The sequence below is a fragment of the Polypterus senegalus genome, chromosome 12 (genome assembly GCF_016835505.1).
Source record: "Polypterus senegalus isolate Bchr_013 chromosome 12, ASM1683550v1, whole genome shotgun sequence".
Taxonomy (NCBI): Eukaryota; Metazoa; Chordata; class Cladistia; order Polypteriformes; family Polypteridae; genus Polypterus; species Polypterus senegalus.
Genome location: NC_053165.1, coordinates 159930225 through 159954165, shown reverse-complemented (window position 1 = coordinate 159954165; position 23941 = coordinate 159930225). Strand labels below are relative to the sequence as shown.

At 38.6% G+C, this 23941-nt stretch overlaps 1 protein-coding gene across 1 annotated transcript in view; it reads right to left on the bottom strand.

Annotated features, from left to right (window-relative positions):
- Positions 1-23941, bottom strand: part of LOC120540050 (voltage-dependent P/Q-type calcium channel subunit alpha-1A-like) — a 514575-nt gene that overhangs the window by 78284 nt on the left and 412350 nt on the right. Inside the window, exons 36-41 of the mRNA XM_039770511.1 lie at positions 15942-16058; positions 14494-14559; positions 14217-14311; positions 8825-8975; positions 3541-3668; positions 1684-1780 (exon numbers count right to left, since the gene is read on the bottom strand). Of these exons, the coding sequence (XP_039626445.1) occupies positions 1684-1780; positions 3541-3668; positions 8825-8975; positions 14217-14311; positions 14494-14559; positions 15942-16058 (654 nt within the window). The remainder of the gene's footprint in view (positions 1-1683; positions 1781-3540; positions 3669-8824; positions 8976-14216; positions 14312-14493; positions 14560-15941; positions 16059-23941) is intronic.

Here is a 23941-nt window from a genome sequence, read left to right as displayed (position 1 = left end):
ATTTCTTCATTTATTTTAAACGCATGTGCATTGTCAACCTGATTAGAGAGGAGCAAATTCAACAGCTGAACGGGTAGCCAAACAGACAATGAAGCAAATCAAACTCTTTATGCTTAATAAGGAGAACTGATCACTGATGTGTTTATGTTTAGACAAACTAAGTTCTGTGGAAAATACACCCAGGGAGAAGACAGCAGAGTTTTGGGACCACAATGAATCCACATTACTGATATGATTACAATAGTTATCCTAATAAAAGGATATATATATATATATATATATATATATATATATATATATATATATATATATATATATATATATATATATATATAAGTATATGTATATATATATATATATGTATATATATACACAAAGCATACTGTATATTTTATATATATATTTATATATGGGTGCATGCACACAATAAACAGATATTTACTACAGAAAAAGTGCATTATACACACACACGCGCACACACACACACACACACACATATATATACAGTATATAAATATATATACATACATATATATATATATATATATACACGCACACACATATATATATACATACACATATACATAGATATACAAAATTATTTATTCCGTAGCAAATATCTGTCATTTAACAGAGGTTCATTGCAACCAGACTGAAAGCAAAATTTCTCCTATGCATGTAGTGGAGCTCCCACAGCCATTAATCAGACATGCATTTCAAGTTAGGAAGAGGAGAGATGGGTGAACTGGTGTGCCTGTGGAGAGGAGATATGGCCTTCATCGACCGAGTGACAAAAATGAGCATGCAGGAAGGGGACAGTTTACTGGGCACAGTATGTAGAGAGGAGGGACCGTAAATATGTTAGAACTGCATTGACAGAAAGAAAAAAAGGGAAAGGTGGAAAAGTTAGTAGCCTGTTTTAACGATCAGTGAAATACAGGATTTAATTATCTCGGGTCTGTGTTTTATGGCATTGCCAAAAGTTCACAATTTCAGTTGTTCGTCTTCTATCCAAATGTAATTTGATCCAAATTGTGAGTGTGTGTGAGTGTGTGTGTGTGTGTGTGTGTGTTATGTAGGCCACATATAGGAGTCTGCATAGATGCAATCCATAGGAAGAAAAGAAACAGAGGGCTGGGATGACTAAAATGTACTTCATGGGCTGCTTTCCTTGCACTAAGATTTCTTCATCTCAGAGCTGTACGCACCTCATTTTCTTTACTTCTCTTTATATACAGATATAAGTATATATATGTTTACGCATATATTTATATGCTAAGGTGCTTGAATTATGTTTTACATTAAAATATGTATAATGTAAAACTCCTCTTAGTATTTTTATGAAACAGACTATAAATGATAGGAGCTTGTGTATAGGATACATACAGTAGTCTGTTCTTGTATAGGCACTGCAAAGCCCATAGGATTGTGAATGTCAGGCTTTGTAGTGCTGTTTCCCATTCCTTTGGATTGCATGGAAACTACAATTTTTTTTCCAAAAACAAAACAAAAAAAAAAAACAAAAAAAATCAAAAACAAAACAAAACAAAAAACAAACAGAAAAATCCTTTATCCAAACACCAACCCCTCCCGCCACAAAACCCTCACATCAATCTGTGAATATTTTGAAAACACTGAACACTAACAGGACACAACTTGCCGTTTCAGTAAGGGTCATTCTACCTTATAAGCAACCCGGGCTGGGCATTTCTTCCCCAGGCCTAAGGGCGGTGACATGTGTCTTAGCATCTCATACATATCACTGTAACTGATGCGGCCACTGCAGGGCATTAATAAACAAAAAGGGAGAAGCAAGATCCCAGAAAGAAAAGAAAAATCAAGGAAAGATAATAACAAAATAACAACAAAAATATGGGAGATAAAAAAAAATAAAAACAAGGTTATTCTGGGCTTGTCAGTGATAAATAAGAAACTTTTTTGCTACTGTAGTTGATGCTTTATTTAAAAAAAAAAAAATAAAAGTTCTATGCAAATCTAACTGTTGCATAGAAGAGCAGGGAGCTTTAAGCAAGCAAAGCCCCACTGCCTGTGTTGTAAGGATGGCAGTTGTTGTCAATGCAGTTACTGTCCCCCAATAACAATGCACATTACTATACCCATTATGCCTAGCCTTGGCTAAACAGCAAGCAGAAATGGTGGAGGGTTTATTTTTTAAAAGATCAGTGCACTCCATGCTTCTTTAGGTGACTGCATTGTCCTGCACATTCTACTTTAAATAAGAATGCAAGAGAAATGGAAATAAGTAAAGCAACATTCATTCCGTTGGATGCTAGCAGGTTTAGGTTTTAGTGGAATTCAAACCTTGCAGGCCACCCTATGAGGACATTTCTTTCCTAAGCCCAGAGGGGGTGAGATTACACGCAATAAACTGTACATATCCTTATAATGAATTCGCCCGCTGAAAGAAGAATACATGGAATTAGAGCAGACAACACATAAAAGGGACAACTGGAGAACAAGCACATACATAGATAAAAAAAAACATTCGGTCTTCCTTTATTGCTGTAACATTGTCTTTCGTTATAATACAGTTGCTTTCCACTCTGCTGCTGTTTTAGATACAGTCAATATGTCTTTATTGCTCTAATCACATTACAGCCAATATAATTTATTCTATGGTGTCCAAATTTGTTCAAACTCATCCTTAGCCCTTATTCTCACTTTGCCAAGCCTGTTCTTTTCCAACAATTAGCACAGCTAACTACATATTAAAGATACAGTATAAAGTCTGTGACAGTTGCATGTACATCATCGTCCTGGAAATCAGATACTGTATAACTTATTCTGTGCAGAAAAGCAAAATAAGTTTGGGCAGTATTCAGATTCCAGGGCTATCTTCACCCATATGCCACTGGACACTGTCTGAAGAACGGGCACATTGAGTGAAGGAGACACAGCAGGAAGGCTATGGAGGAAGAAAAATGCAAGAGGTTCCTACTTCCTAATATTTTTTTCTTCAATGGAAAGCTGTCTGGATTTGACTTTATAGTACATGAAACAGAGATGGCTGGAACACCAGATAAAGAAAATGCAGTGGCTGATGTCCTCACCGATGCAGGGATCAGACAGGACAATGAAAGGTCACAAAAAAGACTAGTTTTTCCACAGCTTTCCATTCACTGCTCTACAGTATTTTGCTGTAAGACATTTTAGCACAACCACATTTTTTTGCTGCTGTTGTATTTTATACAATCTATGAATCACATTGCTTGGTTAAAATAATTCTCTTAGAGAAGAATTATTTATATACCATTTCATCTTCATTAAGAGGAAGCACATGGAGAAGCTTCCCCCATCCTTTGGTATATATGTATTTCAGAAGTAGTCAGACAAATGGAAAACACACTTAGTCCAAATGCATTTGTATGCTCTTATTGGCCTTATGTGCATCTTCTACAGAGAGATATGGGTCATAGCTTACCTTTAAGTGCCTGTCATACACCATATAACTATGTTTCTTGTAATACACATAAGCAAATTACCTCCAGATTGTGTCATATACTTCCACAAGGCACTTACCAGGCAGCTGGGTCATACTCAGCCCAGATCCTCACATATTCGTCTAAATGATGAGGTCCCAAGATAGATGAGTCTCTAGTCAAGTACTCAAAGTTGTCCATAATGACAGCCACAAACAAATTCAGCATCTGGATATAAAAAGCATTAAGAAGGTATTGTAAGATGCATAACTGCTTGTTCTTTAAATACTGACTCAATCAGTCAGTCTGTAGCAGTTTAGGCACACCATTGGAAACCCTGTGAAAGGTTTATGATAATGGAATTGTAAGCAACAAGCTAATACAAAAATAAAAAATGAAAGAACAAAAAACTCAGAGCGTTATCATTCATTTTGGAATTAGTCAAAGCGAACTTTATTGTCGTCTTAACCATATACAGTGGAACCTCGGGTCACGAACGTCTCGGAACAAATCGGGTTACGACCAAAAAGTTTGCAAAGCTGTTCACGACCACACACTCGGGTGACGAACAAGCCAGTTTCCCTTCCGGTTTGTACGCGCCGTTGATTTCCGCACGTGTTCAGTCTCTCCCTGTGCAGTACGTTGTTCTCAGTCAGACGTGCATCGCGCAGAGGGACTTTACCTCAAAACTGTAATCTCCTCTCCAGCCAGTTCCTCCTCACTTCCTTCATGCCAGAACTCGACTCACGCAAGGTTCATTTTCTTGGGTGTTTATGGTTAGTTTTTGTATAAATTAAGGATTTTTCAGATGTTCATTTTTTTCCCTGTGCTTGAAACTCTTTGAAAAAAAAGTGTTTACAGCGAGCGGTTTGTAAGGCTGTAGCGTGAATTCTGGCAATGTTACTTTACTCTGTTCAAGGTTTTCTCAGTGTTATTCAATGTTTTAACATTTAGTTTACTATTACACTGTGCATTCTATGGTGTAATTAACTATTTTTATGCTTAAAAATCTTTAAAAAATATATTTACATACAGTTCATACGGTCTGGAACGGATTAATTGTACTTACATACAATCCTATGGGGGAAATTACTTCGGGTCACAACCAAATCAGGTTGCGACCAGAGTTTTGGAACGACTTACGGTCGTGACTCGAGGTTCCACTGTACGAGTATACAGATAGACAGGGTCCACAGTGTAACAACATGAAGTGCAAATAATAAATTAAAAATAGAATTAAGATTTAAATTTAAAATTAAAACACAAACAAGACATTGTCCAAAGACAAGACAAAGAAATAGCAGCAATATTGACGTATAGTAAGCAATATGAACACTGATGCAATGTATGGTATTTGCAATCTTGATACATAAATATAGTAAGCATTAGGTTACAGAATTTATTTATGCAGTTTTGAGAAAGTAGTAATAACTAATCCGTCCAGCTATTTGCAGACATGTTTAGATCGACTAAAGGTCTGAGGAAAGACAACAACTTGAACAGGGCAAGAGTTTTGTCAAGAAATTCATAAATGTTCATAAACACAACATCTTGCATTGTATGTACATCTTAAGTTGCAATTTCCCTTTTATTTTGACCTTATTTCTATTTGTGATTCCTCGCTACCCAATCAAATCACAAAAAAATTGACACCAACTAGGCCTGAAATGAGTCTTATTGTCTAAACCAGGGATCTCCAACCTTTTTTCCCCTTTAAGCTCTGTTTTACAAAATGAAAATGGCCGAGAGCTGCTCATGTTTTCTGTTTATTCTCATAGCTTATTTCACCCCAAATAAACTGAATACTCTTGTTTTGCCTGAACATTTACAAAATGTTGGTGTCCACAACTCACATTTTGCATTAAAACATCATCCTTATATATAATTTGATACTATCTGTATGTATGGTGTTCGCGTCAATACCTCGACTCAATACAAGTTAGAACCATGCAATTGGACTCGGCCTCTGTAGTTAGAACATAAAGTGGCAAATGCGGACACCGAATTGTATGATTGGCTAAGAATGTTCGAATGCTTCAGTGACGCCGCTGGACGGCCAAGTATAGTAAGTCGGTGTTGGTTCGAGCAGATAACAGTAAGTTCGATTGGTTTTTGGAACGTTTGTTTGGTGGGGCGTACTTTCCAGGACTAACATCGTCGACTGACTTAAACCCTTTTATAGCTCCGGAACCGTAAGTAATTTAGAACGTATCGCCATTTGCTTGGTATGTCGAAATCTATCTTTGGGCAGTCCGGTTTTGGCATCCGTCCTTCTGACATCTATTGGCAGACTGAGTAATGATGTCTGGGTATTAACAATGGTCATTGTTTAAATTTTAGCCGATCTCAGATCTAAAATGACCACGGCAACATAATTATTACTCCGACTCTGATTAGAGTCGTAAAATACAGTTTGTTTTGAAAATTTGTTTGCTGGAAAAAATCAAATGAGGTGCGCCGAAGAGCTGAGTTCACGTCTGGCAGCCCCGTTTAAACAGGAAGCTCTTCATTACATCAGCCGACATGGTCTATTATAAGCACAAATCTGTGCCATGATAACAAAATCATTTCAAGGACTTAAAAAAACAAATAATTCTTTGCAAAGAAGGTATAGTTTTCACAAATGTAGAATTTGTAGCCCAATTCGATCAGCTCCCAGTCGGTATTAAAAAATATTTATTCACCTGCATTTTGTGTGTCTCTATGCATTTTCTCATGTATCTCACACTATTGAATTAAAACATGAATGCTGTGAACACAAAACAATGCAATTCCAAATATACAGATATGACTTATTCATTTGTCATTTTGTCCCATTTCACTGTGTCACTTTATTCACATGTCCAGTTGGACGTGTGACATGTTTTTTAGTTACTCAGGTGACTGGCACTGCATGGAGTCAACAAGAGAGGCAGGTGTGGTGGAGTGGAGCCACTGAGGTTCACTCTTATGGAGTCATTTAAATGTTCATCTGTGGTATGGAGATCCAAACAAAGCAGACATTTTCAGAGCTGCTTGGTGACGATTCTTATAGTTTTTTGGCTCTACTACGCTCCAGATATGCTGAGCATGCTGTTGAGACTTTAACTGCACATTATTTTGAAGGTTTACTAATATATAATATCCAATGTCTGTATGTCTGCCCACTTTTCACGAGAGAACTACTTAACGGATTTAGTTCCTTTTTTTTAATATAATTTGCTTGAACGTTCCGGATGATTTTGAGACTTCTCTCATTTCGCTATGTATCATAGTTCGCTTGCAGTACCGATTTATTTGCACAAATCCGAGAAAAAGGCAGCAGGCCGAGGGGAGGGGCCTTCCTCAATTACTCGCCAGCTTTGGGGCGTGGTCCTTAACTCCACTTAGCTAGCGAACGAGAGAACAATTGAATTCAACTTTGTTTGATATTTAAAATAAAGTGTTACTTAGGTCTTGATGAGTTTGAGTCCGGATATTCTCTTAAGTGTATGCCACATCGAAAAGAGAGATTGCAATTCAGATTGCGGATTGTGATTTTGTGTTAAAAGGATTGTGATATGATTTTTTAGAAAGATCGCCCACCCCTAATTTGACTAATCAAGTTTTCAAATTTATGTAGGATTCATTATTTCTTTAGCGAGCTACTTGGAATGGGGTTTACGAGCTACCGTGTCCCTTAGTTTGTTTGAGATATTTTCTTTAATCTTATCGTTTTCAAAAAAATCACATTAGAATAAATGAGATGCTAATTAATCAGGGATATCATCAATAGTACTTTCCAGATATTTACGTTTCATACCGAGTAAATTTCATCACCCCACTCCAACCCAACTTGGCAAACTATGTGAACAGAGAGCCAACGATTTTGTTAAAATGTACCACTACCACGGCTGGCTTTGCTTGATCACTTTCTCATTAATTTCAATCAGATGTACTGTTATTCTAGACATCTCACAATATATTAATACATTTTTAGAAACCTCTACAAATTTTATATTATTTTTTATGGTATCAGTAGTTGTTTGCATTTATTCCAATGTTACATAATGCTACTGCAAGAAAAAACACTCATTTTCTTGGGTGGACTTTTGTGCATTAGTGTATGTCTATGTATGGCGGGTGCTTGATGGCATCACTTGCAATTCAACACTTGTTTCAGACATGATTTGGATAATCCTGGCTAATATTGGTGTGTGTGATGTCCCAGTTCTAACTGAATGACATCATGCTTTGCCCATTATAAATTGACGCACTGATGCAGACTGCATCTTGTTCACAGCCGAATTCTATTCATTATCTGCGATTCTAAATAGAATATCCCATTCCCCATGTTGCCTTAGGTCATCTGGAGGTGCAATTGTTGAGCCACTTTGGTAGTTATTCTGGAAATACTTCCTCTATTTTAATCATTGATGGACAGTATAGCTTCAAACAATGACAATAATCAAAAAATAGGTCATTTGTGCAGATGTTTTTCAAGTATGTTTCTAACTTGGACATGGTAGAGGTAGCACTTTTCTACTGTAAAATTGTACTTGAGGTATAGTTGCATACATATTGTCAATATAGAGGGTCTCTAAAGGTTCATGTGTCTTCCATGTATTAAGCACTGCATAGGTTAAGAATGGCTAGAATATGTAATTATTTGGTTCCACGTGAACCAATATATTTAGGCCAACACAAACCTGAACACCTCTATATATCATTAAGTATATCACAGTTGATCCTTCCTCCTATTCTTTCTGTCTTTTGTTTGTGGCATCTGAAGCATTCAGCCAAAGCCTCATATCGATCAATGTGGTGCTAAAGTAGTCTTTTAAGGTTCAGGTCCGAGCACCTTCCAAACATACTTTGGGGTCAGCGGTGCCTTATAAAACTCCAAGCCTGCCAATAAAAGACCTAAATGCCTAAACCATCCTTTGTTTAAAAGCCTGATACTGTATCTATAATTGCTTCACAATGTCTTATTGGGCTAGCCAACTTCCTTTTGGGATCATAGTGAATGGTGATAATAACATTGCAAGAATCCTCTCATTCTACCATGACTTTCCTTTTATCCATAATATTCTCCTAATGTACAGGCTGTTTTACCAATTCCTGATGACGAGCTGGTGTTTACCCACAATGGCTTACTTAGATGCACCCCTATTGCCAGTTTGGGTTTCTCTGTCTCCATGCAGCTCCTGTTGTGCCTGTCTCTTTATGTGACATCATTATATCTCTGATTTCCCAACAGGCCCTTAATGCAGGTAAAGATCTGTCCAGCTAATTCAGTCCTAATCGTCGCATGAACATAGCGTCAGTGTGTAAACAGAAGAGCACTTTTGACACAAGGGTGCCTTGTGACCATCATCTCGAAAATTTTATTATTATTATTATTTATTTATTTCATTTAGACTCACCAGGAATGAGCAGAGAAAGATAAATGAAACAAAGTAGAAGTAGGCAAACTCATTTCCACATTCATCCTCTTTAATTCCTGATCTTGGGTCGCAGCTCTTTCCACTGAGACAAGAGAGCATTATGTCATGCCATGCCTCTCCAGTTGCACTCCTGTGAGGAAGAAAAACAAAAACCAAATCATCTGCACTACACCATTTACTCTCTCATGGCTTGAAACTACTTTTCATTTTGCTTTAGTATGGAAGATGACAGAAATTGTGTGCAATAACTCTGTTTTCACTGGTTTGAAGCTCATGTTAGATTTTGTATTCATAACCATTTGATAAACTCAGTTTTCCATTATAGGTTTATAAGGATAGCATTAGGTAAAAGGCAGGCGCTATGAAATGGTCAATAAACACTGCAATTCCTATCAGCCATCATACAATGTATAAAACAAGTATAGAGTACAGAAAATCAACACAAAATATAATAAAGTATGCAAACATGTAACCTGCAGGTAAAAAGATTTGGTGTTAATGTACAGCATGTGTGGTATTTTAGCGTTTGGCATTGTTTTTTGAAAATTTTCAGCATATGTCTCAAATCTATGAATGCCCATTGCATCGTATGTGATCGTGTTAGAATATGGCATATTTACACTAACGCTCTGTGGTACAGTAAATAAGGAAATAAGGAAAAGCAGTAAATAGCATCCAAACATATTTGTTTCCGCTTCCAGCGGGCACAAGGACAATATGTAGGGCCAGGGAGAAGCCATCAAACACCACTGTGCTATCCCTGCGTGGAGCGCTTTGAGTAGTGAGAAAGACCGGTATATAAATGTAAAGAATTCATATTATTAAATTGATACAAACACTACATAGGGTTAGAAATGCTTTTCAATGCAGGGGTCAGCATATCTGTCGTTTGTTTCTGAAGAAGTAAAGTGAAACAAGGCCAAGAATGCGTCATGTTCATTGAGTTGTAGCACAAAGACCCCAGTTTCAGTTTGAACTTCATATAAGACTCAAGATTTTCAACTTCACAATGGGTGTACAGTGTGTTTCATGTGCCGGGTACTTTTTTGGTAATTGAAATTTCATTATAGAAGCAAAAACGAAAAAATGAAAATGAAAGGAATTTTCAGATTTTGATTTTTGATTAAAGAATAAAATGATGGAAAATAAGGTCTTTCTTAATTCTATGGTAACAAATAGCAGTCATAAACTTAAAATGACACATACTTTTCTGGATTTATTTGTGATTCAAATAGTGAAAGTGTAATAGCTCAAAAACAACAAAACAGACGCATTTATAGCTGTTGTCACCTCCATCTCCAAATGTGTGTCAGAGAGTCAACAGACCGAGATGTGCTCAGCACAAATCTTTCTAACATTTCTCGCAGAAAACCCTCTCGCTTCTCCATGTTCATATGACAGACGCTCAGATATAATTTGCGATGACAGGCCTTATTTTGCCACCTCTAAAATCACGTCTGAGTACTGCTCCAACGTCATGATGACAGTCCAGTCTACACACCAGTGACCAGTGTTTGCTGCAAGTGCCGCATTACCTGACCAGGTTGTTGAGCTACAAAAACGTCCGGTTCAGACAAAATAAATGAAGGGCGTTTTCTCGTTTCTTGCATTTTTCTTTTCTGACGTGTGAAAGAACTAAAGGAAAAAAGTAATTGTTTTGCGTTTTTCATTTTTCCCTTTTAAGTTGAAAACCAAATAAGTGTCTCTTTTTCTTTTTAAAATGATATTTTCTGAAACGAAATTTCAAATACCAAAAAGTGCACGGACCTGTCTGGCAGTAAGTGTTTAGAATTTTACTCGTTTTCCCTTTATAGCTGGCAGGGGTCTGCAATGTGTGCACCACATGCTGTCTCCTGATTGTTCATGCATTTCATTTTTGCCTGTTTGATAAGTTTAAAGTTTTAAAGTCTGTCAAATATCACCTGAAACAATGCAGCAGTGGATGTGTTTTTTAAATTTGATGGCAATGGCATTATTTATCCAATGTTTGTTTGATGTGGATACAATCAGATCTTCTCGTTCGAAACTGCTCACACAGTATTTATTATAGGAAAAGACTGCATATACTTAAAAGGTGTTCACAAACTTGACCCTGTGTTTTTGTACAAGGACCAGCGTGCATCATGGAATGCTTATGGTTTACAAACCTTAAATAATCTCGCTCCATCTTATATATTGGAGTGTCTGGCATCTTATATTCCAAATCGTAACCTTAGATCTTCAAATGAGTGTCTGCTTAGAATTCCAAGAGCTAAACTTAAAAGAAGTGGTGAGGCGGGCAGGCGGCCTTCTGCTGTTATGCACCTAAAATCTGGAATAGCCTGCCAATTGGAATTCACCAGGCTGATACGGTGGAGAATTTTAAAACACTGCTGAAAATACATTACTTTAACATGGCCTTCTCATAACTTCACTTTAATTTAATCCTGAAACTCTGAATGTTCAATTCATTATCATTACTATTCATGGTGGCTCCAAAATCCGTACTGACCCCTACTCTCTTTTTCCAGTTTTCTGTGATCTGTGATCCGCCTGATCAAAGCACAATGATGTCCCTACATTGATGGATTAAAGGCCAGAAGTCCATGTGACCGTCATCATCAAGTCCTTCCATGAGAACCCTGAATACCATGAGGACTGATTGAGGTCATTTATGTTAGGTAGAACGCCTAAAGGGGGCTGGGTGGTCTTGTGGCCTGGACCCCCTACAGATTTTTATTTTTCTACAGCCCTCTGGAGTTTTTTTTTGTTTTTTCTGTCCTCCCTGGCCATCGGACCGTACTTTTATTCTATGTGTTCTGGGAAGCGAAGCTGGGTCTCCTAACTGCGAGGCAGCAGCGTTACCCACTGCGCCACCGTGCTGCCCCTTACCAAATTAAGGAACTTTATTAATCACAGCACAGGTAGGAAAACCATTTGCTTTAAACATGTATGTAATAAACATGCTTGCTAAATTCTTTATTGAGGGAAGCTTTTTCAAAAGAGAAAGGTGAGCTGAGCTGCTTCTGGGAAGTGATTTATCAATACTGAAATCATGCTGAAACCACTGGAAGATGGCCAGTATCCATCAATGCACCAGTCAGTGGACAACCTAGGATTAACAGACCTGCTAAATATTTTGGCTCTGTTATACAAGCTATTATGTATTTTCCTAGACTTTTATTTTTAGAAGGCCAACAAAGCATCTTGCGATGATTCCTCAACAAGAAGAGTATCAAAGCATTTTAATTTAGGTGGGGCATTGAACCGAAAGGAGAGCATCTTTCTAAATGGTCATTAACAAATACCACAGTGTCAAGCAAGATGTGCTCAGCGTGGCAATAAGTCCAGCTGTAGAAATGCTGCCTTTGGATGAAGCACTAAAATCTTTTCACCAAATCATTAAGACGCCACACATGTTTAAATGTTTTAAGAGTGGCCAATCTACTAAATAACGTTCACTCAGCCTCTTGGTTGTTTTCAGAATTGTTTTTAAGAAAAGTAAATATAAGAAAAAGATGAGTAGCTTTGGAACGATATCCTTCTCACGTAGCCCATATGCATTTTACAGCTGCGTGTGTGTGTGTGTGTGTGTGTGTGTGTGTGCTTGTGCAGTTACGAGTACATATGCATCCCTCTCAGACTGACGTCTACAGTTCCATATTTTCATTTTCTAAATATATTTAACAGTTACATCAATGATATAAAAATGTAACCTGTCTTGTAAAACAGTAGTAAAGATTCCACCTGGGTTATTCCCTGATATTCCCAAGGTAGCCTAAATATATAATATATTTTCGAGATTTTATCCTAGACCTTCTCCAAATGATGCTCACCTAGTGCACCACCAGGTTTGTTTCCTCACTTTATACCCAAATCATCTCAGCTGGCTGCACAACATCCAAAGAAACTTCTAAATAAATCAAACCCTGAACTAAACATTTTGGAATACAGGTAGTCCACAGGTTACAGACATCCAACCTACGACTTACAAACGGGGCCACAGCTGCAACGCACGCGCCTCAGTAACTGCCGCTCCATCATCTTCGGCCTGGGGATGCGGCAAGCGGTGGCTGGATGGAGGCTGGAGGGGGGCGATTTCGCTGCTTGCGCAGCGTAGTGTCCCTCGGGTGGCTCCCAGTGGCAAACGGTGACCGTGGTCCATAGTCACCGGGGCCACAGCTATCACTCATGTGCAGGACGGAGGCTTGATCTGGCGTTTCGCTGCCCGCCCACTACGCCGCTGCAGCTACTGCTCCTGACAGGACGCAGGCGGGATGGAGCAAAGGGGGGAGTTTCACTGCCCGCCCACCACTGGTGATGCTGCAAGCTGTAACCCTGTTGTGGCTGAACGGAGGCCACTGAAGGTGAACGGGGCGGCGGAGGGTAGCATTGTAGTGTGCCTCGGTTGGCTGCCTGTTGAACGGGGGCGGTGGTGGGCGATTCACTACCCGCCTTCGGCCACATCATGTTCGTTCTCAGTAGTTGGACGCTGCAGGCAGCATACTATAGTGGAGGTGACTGTGTGGTGGGCGAATGGTGAATCACCCCTCGCCGCCCCCATTCATTCTAAATACTGTTACGCACACAGCAGGAAGTTGTCTCTTGTCAGTACACCAGACGTGTTGACGACGGGTGCCTTCCTGCTGTGATAGCGTGTACAGTGCTGTGCAGGAGAGCTCATCTTAACCTTTTTGTCTTCACCCTTCAAGAATTTCTCTGAAGCACAAATCTGATGCAAGTGCTGGTGATACAGTAAAGAAGAGAAAGACCATCACCATTGAAAATAAAGTAGAAATAATAAAAAGGTCAGAGAGACGTGAAACTCAAACATTTATCGGCAGAGCACTTGGTTACAGTCGGTCAACAACAGCCTTTATTAAAATAATGGACCTGTTCCGACTTACATACAAACTCAACTTAAGTACAAACCTACAGTCCCTATCTCGTACGTAACCCGGGGACGGCCTGTACACTTGCGGATGGTGGTGTTTGCCAGGGAGCACTTGTTTGAGAAGAGGCTCAGTCCAAAAAAACTCTTAGGAGCCACCATGTATTTTCATCTCTTGCAAGGCAATCAATCAGATGTGAGCACAATGCCAGTCAGATGAATGAATTATCTTGTAAGTACAGTATACCCAAATAATACTGCCTGCTTCATAGGCACCAAGAAGAACATTTTGTTATATAAAGACTGATTACTCAAAGCACCATCCACTCATTTTCTGAACATGTGTTTTTGGGTGCAAGGCGCAGTGTATCTCTAACATTGGGAAAACCAAATTTGAGCGAGAATCCAGTCCACTGCAGTTAATCACACATGTTTTTGGCATTCTGCGACATAAATTGTGCACCATCTAATGCTTTCCACTTTCACTCTAATTATTCATACCTGAAAAGCAGCATTAAGGCCTGGAAGAAAGTCCTGAAGTTGTTGTGGTGGTTGATTGCAGATTCTTCAGAGTCAATGGCAATATTACCAAACACCTAAAACAATGAAGAATTTACTCATTTTAATTTATGTAATCATGTATAAGAAAACCATCAAACTGCCTCGATTGGAATTGTAATCCTCTAAGATGCAGAATCACACAAGGAATGATACGGCATTTAAAGTACTTCCAAATATTATGAATCACAATTATATGCATTATCTTAGTAAACATTACCTGCATGCCAATGATCGCATAAATGAAGAACAACATGGCAATTAGCAGACACACATAGGGAAGGGCCTAGAGAAAGAAGAATACAACAGAAATTACCAGATAGTAAGAAAGGTCCTAGAAACACAAGTGTGATATTGCTTTCCTCATATCTGTTATAAAACCTTTTTTTTTAATCCTAGGGGGCAGCATTTTCAAAGAAGTATCTATATTTCATAACTGACTCATTATAAATATACCATCATATTTTTAACAGGTTAGTATAAACACATGGTGAGCAGACCTCTATATTCTGGATGTGTAATTAATCGATGCAATTTGCAGTAACATTTACCCCATCCATTAAGTTTATTTTTTCAGTATAGCGTCACAAAGAGCTAGAGCTTATTCTGACTCAATTATAGCAGGAGATGTTATAGTTTCCAATTAAACAAGCAAATATGTCTTTGAGTTGAGAAAGAAAACCAAAGAATTTGGAAAAAAATCAAGATAAATGAAGGGAATGTGCAACTTCCAGAAAGACAGTGAGCAGGCCCAAATTCAACCCCAAGATCCAAGAGCTGCAAGGTAGCTTCACCAACTGCCATGTTACCAACCATTAAGAATTATATTTGTAATAATACTTAAGCGAAAGAAACATTTTATTACCAATTAACATCTACGTCTTAAACATAAAGAACAAAAGAACATAGCAAAGGTGGATCTATTCTAAACTATAGTTAAATATTCTCATAGTTTATTTAATAAGTGCAGACACTAAATAGTAATAATAGAAGCATAAAACAGCATAGCTAGGAACTGCAATGCACAAAATGTGAATTTCCTCTTGGGATTAATAAAGCATCTATCTATCTGTCATTATATAGTGCCTCTCCTATCTATCATTATATATTGCCTCTGCTATCTATCTATCTATCTATCTGTCATTATATAGTGCCTCTCCTATCTATCATTATATAGTGCCTGTCCTATCTATCTATTATTATATAGTGCCTCTCCTATCTATCTATCTATCTTTATATAGTGCCTTTCTTATCTATCTATCTATCTATCTATCTATCTATCTATCTATCTATCTATCTATCTATCTATCTATCTATCTAATAAAGAGTTTGAACTGCCTCAGGGTTCTGTTGAACATCTAGTTGATTTTCGGGTCTACATGAGAAATAAAAGATGGGAGAAATGAAATCTATGCACTCAGACATCTTTGTTTCTTCACGTCATCTCTTATTAAAGACATTCATTTATCTGGGTGTTTGTTGAACTGGGCCAACCCTCTCCTCCACCTCTCCTCTCAATACAAGAAAACAGACTGTCGTCTGATACAAAAACCTGAAATGAAGGCAGCAAGTGGAGAAGGGCCTTAGGTCTCAAGTCAGGGTGGCACTGCTGGTATACAAAGTGGTGTGTTGGAATGCTGAAGTTGTAAAACAATTCCAAGAAAGTACCTTGAAAGACTGAACAAAGGTCCACAATAAGATCCTGATGGTGTAACCCTGGCGCAACAATTTAATGAGTCGAGCCGCTCGGAAGAGTCTCAGAAAACTCAAGTTGATAAAGTTATTCTGAAAAAGCAAAGTTGTTAAAACAAGAGAGAAAGAGCTGTCACTATGGGCATCCTGGGCAGATCTCCTAAACAGAGAATAAAAATAATAAATAAATAAAATAAATAAATAAAATAAATAAATAAATAAATACATAAATACAAAAAATAAAGAAAAATGAAACTGAAAAGACATGATAAAGGCTACAAAAAAGTCTAACCATCATCATCCAATCAGGTAAGTAGCGTAAGGTTTTTAAACAACCAAATGCACTGATTTTTGAGACAGGCAAAGCTACAACGCCACAATATGGAGTCACACATGTAAGATGCAAAATAGAGAGAGAGAAGCTGGCAAGTCCAGTTGGAACAGGACTTGTTTACATGTACATGTCACGCTCCAGAATCTAAAATATGACAGTCCTTTATCTCAACATCATTACATAGCAAATCATGATGAGACTGACAGAAAGCTACTCCTTTCTTTCCACAAAAAATGAAGACATTTGAAGCCATATTTTAATGGGACTGTGTATGATTTTTGGTGCTGGTGTATTAAGTTTGGCTTTTTTGCTGCTTTTCTTTTAAGGTTAACTGTTATCTTTAGTGGCAATCTGAAGAGGATGCCATCCCATTTTCCAAAAAAAACCAAACAAAACAAAACCCCCGCAACTTATAGGGCACTCTTGTCAATTGGAGTGCCGACTCGCCACCACACCAATATGCACCCACGTGCACTTACACTGGGCCAGTGGTGCAAAGTCAGCGCTAAAGCTGACAAAGGTTCTTGATGATGCTCTACAACTATGCTGGCCCATGTGGGAAATATGTGAAGTTATTAATTACCTCAATGAAAAAAATGAGTTATGTGTTTAAAATATTATTAAAATGGAAAGGAACAAAAATGTATTCTTGCTTCATAGGAAGTGCAGATTAGATTTCACTTTTTTAGTATATCATGCCATTCACTAAGAATGTATAACAATAGGAAAACATAATAAAAGTGTAACATTTGTTTTATTTTCATTAAATTACATACCTATTAACCATTATATTTATTATTATACTTTATTAATCCTGAAGGAAATTACTTGGTTTTTTGCATACCCCTTGGGGTCAGAGTGCAGGGTCAGCCATTGTACAGCGAGCACCCCTGGAGCAATTACAGGTTAAGGACCTTGCTCAAGGGCCCAGCAGTGATGGGGATTCGAACCAGCAACCTTCGGGATGCCAGCACAAATCCTCAGCCTCAGAGCCACCACTCCGCCCTATGTTTATTTTGTTCCTTATAAATCCTATATTCTCAATATGATCCTCTGGAAAATGACTGACTGACTGACTGACCTGCAGTGATGGCTGAAGATAATAGATGTTGCCCCATTAGCTTTTTACTTATTCTTTTCATTCCTGTCTCCTACAGATTGTTTCACTATGAATGTCTAAGGCAGGGGTACCCAATGTGTCGATTGCAAAGGTAGTGCAGGCAGATCGCATTGCGTTGAAAAAAATTTTTAAATGGTAGTCTATCATATATCCTCCTTATCCCATTTACCACTTGATTGACATACAGGGCGGCCAGTCTGAGATCTCCTCTCTTCTCACACACTGATCATCCTGCACTCACGATCAAACACACGAGCTACTGCAAAACACTGGCTGTGATCTAGTTAGCCTTCCAATTTATTTCGACTAAAGAAGGGATTTAAACAAAAAATTGTTTGGGGAGGGTATGTGGAATTAGAAGAGGATTTTTTTTCTCTCACAATGTCACAGTCGAAGTGCGTTTGTCTGATCTGTCAAACTATCATTGCTATTCCAAAGAAGGAAAATGTGGAAAGGCACTTTCGAACTGTACATAAAAACTACGAAACTGACGTCCTTCCGAAAAGCAATCTGAGAAAGAGAAAGGAGAGGGAACTAAAATCGCAGTTAATTGGACAGCCGTCATTTTTCGCGTTTCCCCGAGGGTGATCCAGCTCGTAAGATCCTCATTGTTGGGGACCCGAATGGCTGGAGCAGGCCAAGGGGTCACCCACGTAAGGGTCATTTCTGGAGGGTGGGACTGGGCCGTGTGTCTGTCTGGGGGGTTGCCAACCGGGATCCCGAGTTGTTTCGTCGTGTGGTGGGTGCGGCAACGTGCTGTAGTGGTGCACGCTCCCCGACTTGACCTGACTTGACTTTCTGCTATGTTATGCTTATTCATCATACTCCTCAACATCAAGTAGTGAAATTTTCAATATGTTTAACATCTTTATTCTGCCACAAATGTTTTTCTGTAGAACAGGAAAATTCTTACATTTAAGAAGAATTCACTGTGCTAACTATATTGTAACTATATGTAGAATGGTGCTACAATATGCTTTTAATGTATAATTTTTTTTATGTATAGTCCATGAACAAAGGATACTAAAATGTTTTAAAACATTATTTTTCTTATTGGCAGGCAGTTTGTACCCCTTGGTTGTTAAAAGCTATAGGATAAAGCAAATGTCTGCAATATCAGTCTCTATAACTGACTCACTGTGTGATTATTAATGAGTCACTAAACCTGCAGCAGATCACCGTCAATATGAAGACCCTTGGTCTGGTGTTCCCTACAGTACTAAGGCAGGGGACGCCAACCCCAGTCCTGGAGGACCACCATAGCTGCAGGTTTTCATCCTAAACTTATTTTGTGTGGCTAATTAACTTCTTGTGAATTTATTTTAACTGAATTGCTTTCTTAAGATTTGTTCCCCTGAATTTCTTCATTTCTTTCCTTAAGTGGCAGCCAAACAGAAATGAAATGTGAAGTGAGTGAGCCAACAGAAGACCAGCTAAGTCAGGGCCTCAAACTCCAAGAGCTGCTTAATGAGGTGCCGTCTTGTCATTAATTAAACCCGTTCTTTAATTCTGTGGCTTGTTGCTGCTCCAGAATTGTTTGATATTCTCTTTCTAAGAGCTCTGTTCAAATGTTCTGTGGACTTGAGCAGACTGACATTTCATAGACCTTCATCTTTCTTTATTTTCAGATATTGTATGATGGACACCAGTTGTTTTGGCTCATTTTGTATCTCACTATTGTTTGGCTGCTAATTAAGGAAAAAGGAACAATTAAGGGGTCTGAGTCTACAGAGTCAACAGCAACTCAATTAAAATGAACTCAAAAGAAGTTAATTAGCAGCAAAAACGGGTCACTCATTAGGAAAAGGGTTAGAATGAAAACCTGCAGCCGCGGTGGTTCTCCGGGACCGGAGTTGGTGACCCCTGTACTAGAGCACTATGGGAAAAATGTGTTCCCTTTGACTAAGACATTGGACTGTGAAGCCATAAGATGCCCTGTTCACTCCTTACCAGGAAAGCCCAAGTGAGATACAGAACTATACTGAGTGTGTTTACATGTCTTGTTATTCACAGAAACTCAGTTTCTATAATGCCATGTAAACCTTTATTATGGTTAGAGAAACCTGAAAGCAGGCTAACACAGGTAAATTTATCTGAGAATAATCCAGTAATGTGGCCACGTAAACTCTTAACTGAGTTACATTTCGCCTGCTTAGCTTTACAGATGCTTTTAGCAGTCACAGGTAGAAGAATCCACAAGATACACTTCCTCAGGCAAAGGCTTGAGCAATTGCATTATATCTTCTCGTAGATGAAATAATCTGTCTGAATATTTCAGTTGATGAACTGAACAAGCAGTGCTAAGCTCAGCAGCAGTAATGTGTTAAAATGAATGTGCATTACATAGTCTAATCGCTTAATAAGTAGCCTAACTCAGTCCTTGTTTAACTGAGTGTTGTTATTTGCAGGGCTCAGTCACACAACCAAGCAGAAAAGAATGTGCTGTGCGCAATCCAGTAACAGAAACATGTCATTAAAGTGAAACATTAGTTTTGATCCAGCTTTCTGTGGATATGCTGAAACAGTATAATCAGGTGATGAGGGTTCATACTGCAGATTATCAGGATGTAAAACAGGCATTGATGTTATTTGCTTCATAGCACATGGACGACTACATTTATTTATAAAACACAAGAAAATGAGCTCAGGCTTGTCATTTATTTCAGACTCATGGTGGCCAATGATGAGTTTAACTGTTCTTAACACTTAAGTGGTGGCTCTGAGGCTAAGGATCTGCGCTGGCATCCCGAAGGATGTTGGTTGGAATCCCCATCACTGCCTAAAGAGAGGCTACTCTGCTGGACCCTTGAGCAAGGCCCTTAACCTTCAATTGTTCTAGGGGTGCTGCCTGTACAATGGCTGACCCTGCACTCTGACCCCAAGGAGTATGCGAAAAGGTGCATTTCACTGTGTTGTCCTGTACAACTATGTATGTGACAAATAAATAAAGAATTATTAATTTGAACAGTGTAATGATGTTGGAGCATTTTGACAAAGGACAACTCCAGAAAATGACTACAGTTTTGTTAAAATTTTTAACAAACCAGGTTTCTGCTTTAAACGAATTACTTTCCTTATCTCAGGTTATGTGTGTGCATTTAAACACATAGACTGGTAGGAAACATTATTTTAGAATATTGATCTGAAGAAGCTGGAGAGATGTGGAAATCCTAAATATACAAGAGTATAATGTTTTATTCTTCTTCTTCCTTCGGCTGCTCCAGTTAGGGATTGCCATAGCGGATCATCTTCTACCATACCTTTCTGTCTTCTGCATCTTGTTCTTTAACATCCATCACCTGCATGTCCTCTCACACCACATCCATAAACCTCCTCTTAGGCCTTCCTCTTGCCTGGCAGCTCTATCCTTAGCACCCTTCTTCCAGTATACCCAGCATCTCTCCTCTGCACATGTCGCCTCTCTGACTTTGTCTCCCAACCGTCCAACCTGAGCGTTAGGGTTAGGGTGTGTTAGGGTTAGGGAGCTGACCCTCTAATGTCTTCATTTCTAATCCTGTCCATCCTCGTCACAGCCAATGCAAATCTTAGCATCTTTAACTCTGCCACCTCCAGCTGTGTCTCCTGTGCCACCGTCTCCAGCCCATATAACATAGCTGGTCTCACTACCGTCCTGTAGACCTTCCCTGTCACTCTTGTTGATATCCGTCTGTCACAAATCACTCCTGTCACTCTTCTCCACCCACTCCACTCTGCCTGCACTCTCTTCTTCACTTCTCTTCCACAATCCCTATTACTCTGTACTGTTGGTCCCAAGTATTTAAACTCCTCCACCTTCGCCAACTCTACTCCCCTCATCCTCACCACTCCACTGACCTCGCTCTCCTTCACACACATGTATTCTGTCTTGGTGGTCCTACTGACCTTCATTCCTCTCCTCTCATATCTCCACCTCTCCAGGGTCTCCACAACCTGCTCCCTACTCTTGCTACAGATATAGTATAATGTTTTATTATAAGGGCTATTATTTTAAGGGTGCTGATCTAAGTGCCTCACGTATGCCTCTGGAGAGTGTTGGAAACACTGAAAACGTCTAACCCATGAAAGGAGCTTTTTGCCCAAGGGCAAAAATGATCAGGAAGACATCTCTATTTGCAGCAAGATGACAATGTTCGATGGCTGATGTATACTAGCAAGTTTGCAATAACCCGTTAGGCCGCTTCCGGCAAAACTGTAGAGGTGGTCTGGTATAGCCTGGCACTGTGGGTAGAGAGGTTGCTGTAAAAATTACATCCACAGAGTACTTCATAAGAGGACAGCAATCTTCACAGCTGTTTAGATTAGCTCCTTAAACTGTGGGAGTTAGAAAAAATATACACAGGAAGGTAGGGCTACTGGTAATTTATGGTGCAACAAGTAGAAAGTAGAACAAGCAGGTTTTGTGTGGGTCATCCCACCCCAGCAGAAGATGGCAGGCAATTGTGTTTAAATTAGAACAAAGGACTAGTGGCGGCATTATTGTGTTAATTTTTAAATGAACACGTTTAAGAATGTAATTGTTTGTATGACCTCTGTTGCACAAATCTTTTCACTGGGTATCTGGTGTGAAAAATGTATCAAATTATACATAATTCGGTGTTATTTGTTGAAAACATAAGTGCAGCTTTTATGACCTTTCTTCAACCAGCTCCAAAAAATATGAATACACTGTCGTGTGTTAGAGGGAGGAGCGTAACATTGCTGACTCCAATAAACATGCATGAGCACCCAAACCCAGAAAGCAGGGGAGTTGGGAACTGGGAGGAAGGAAGGGGGTTTGCACAGTAGGATCATGCACTTCCTAAAAGATTCATGCAGCTTGTCCAAAGTCCACATAAAAAGAAGCTGTAAGGAAACACTGAGGCAAGAAACAATCAAATATCCACAAACTGAAAAGAAGCTGACCATAAATTACATTGTAAAAAAATATTTGTGCTTAAATGATCCTTATTAATGATGTAGTGTTTAAAATTTGGCATTGGACAACACATTTTATTTCTATTTCAGTTGCAACAATTTATTTACTAATTTTATAGTGGTCTATTTACAAAGTTTGAGTTAAAAAATGGAGGTTCATCATTTACAGACATGCATCTGCTGACAATAATGTGCATTATCATACGACAGATTGGTGTTACTATGCTGGATTTCTAGCAGATTAGCTAGCCTGTCTATGTAGAATATTCAAGGACAGGTTAGCACCTACAGTGTACGCACTGGCTATATCCTTATCATTTTCATGAACCGACATACTCTTCATCAGGGGCAGGAATTCTAAATTTGAGTCACAAGTAAAACATTCCTCTTAAATATTCATCCATCTGTTCAATTTCCAGTTCTACTTAGCTCATCACAGGGTCACAGGGAGTCAGAAGCTATCCTAGTAGAATCATGTCAAAGACAAACCAATCCTTAGCAGGATGACAGTCCATTTCAGGGCACATCTTGTGCACATGCCACTCTTAATTACAATGTGCCAGTTTAGAATTGCTTATTAATGTAGCCTGGAATGCGGGAGGAAAACCTGAAAACCCACAAGAAACCCAGGCATGCATGAGAAGAAAATGCAAACTATACATAGAAAGTAACTGGATTGGGAGTAAAAGTCAAGTCAAGTTCAGATTATTGTACAGTGAAATTCTTACTTGAAAGCCTGGATAGCATGCAATTCATTTTCAATCCCCAATACCCTGATCAAGCTCTCAGGAGCTGTGAGCAAGAACATTAATCATTCTACCACCATGCCTCATTATTCCTAAAAGTTCAGAAAATATTTTTCACACTTATAAATAAATTTCAAATGGAAATGATAAACAATATAAAAACTATATGCATGTTAAGATATTTATATTGTCCATAATGTATGTATGGCACAATCACTTCCTAGACTCACATCTACTGCTTCACACCGGGTACCTAAAAATGAGCAACTTGTCCAGCTGAACAAAATAAATGCTTATGTTGTCAAGGAAGATCCAGTTACTCTTCTATAGTGTGGAGTGATAGCATCACATACAGACACACACACACAAAAGTAAAAATAAAGGCAATATGTATGTAAAATGAAGACCCCGCATCAGACCAAAATGCTAAAACAATCTCACTTACTACACCTTCTCACACACACAGTATAGACGTGTCTTACTAGTAGCCTGCTTAGAGTTCACGTTCCATGCCACTCTAGTCATGGTGTGTCTGTTTTTTCTCTGCTTTTTAACTATAATATCAATAAATCATACAATAATCAAGTTTTGGGGGATAGAATTTGACAAGCTCTACTAGATTCACAGAAGAAGGTATTTAGTTTTAGGAGAGTGCAAAAGGTTTCAAAGATTTGAAAATGGCAGAGCAAAGGGTATGTCACAACAATGTAAAACAGAACTCATAAATGAAATGATTTTTTCTTAAAATTAAGGTGGAATGCCATGAGAAGTATTTCAAAAACAAAATCCAAAATTGCCTTTAATCTATAATACTAATATACTTAGTATCCAGTTCACAAAACTTTTCCATGCTAAACAAAAT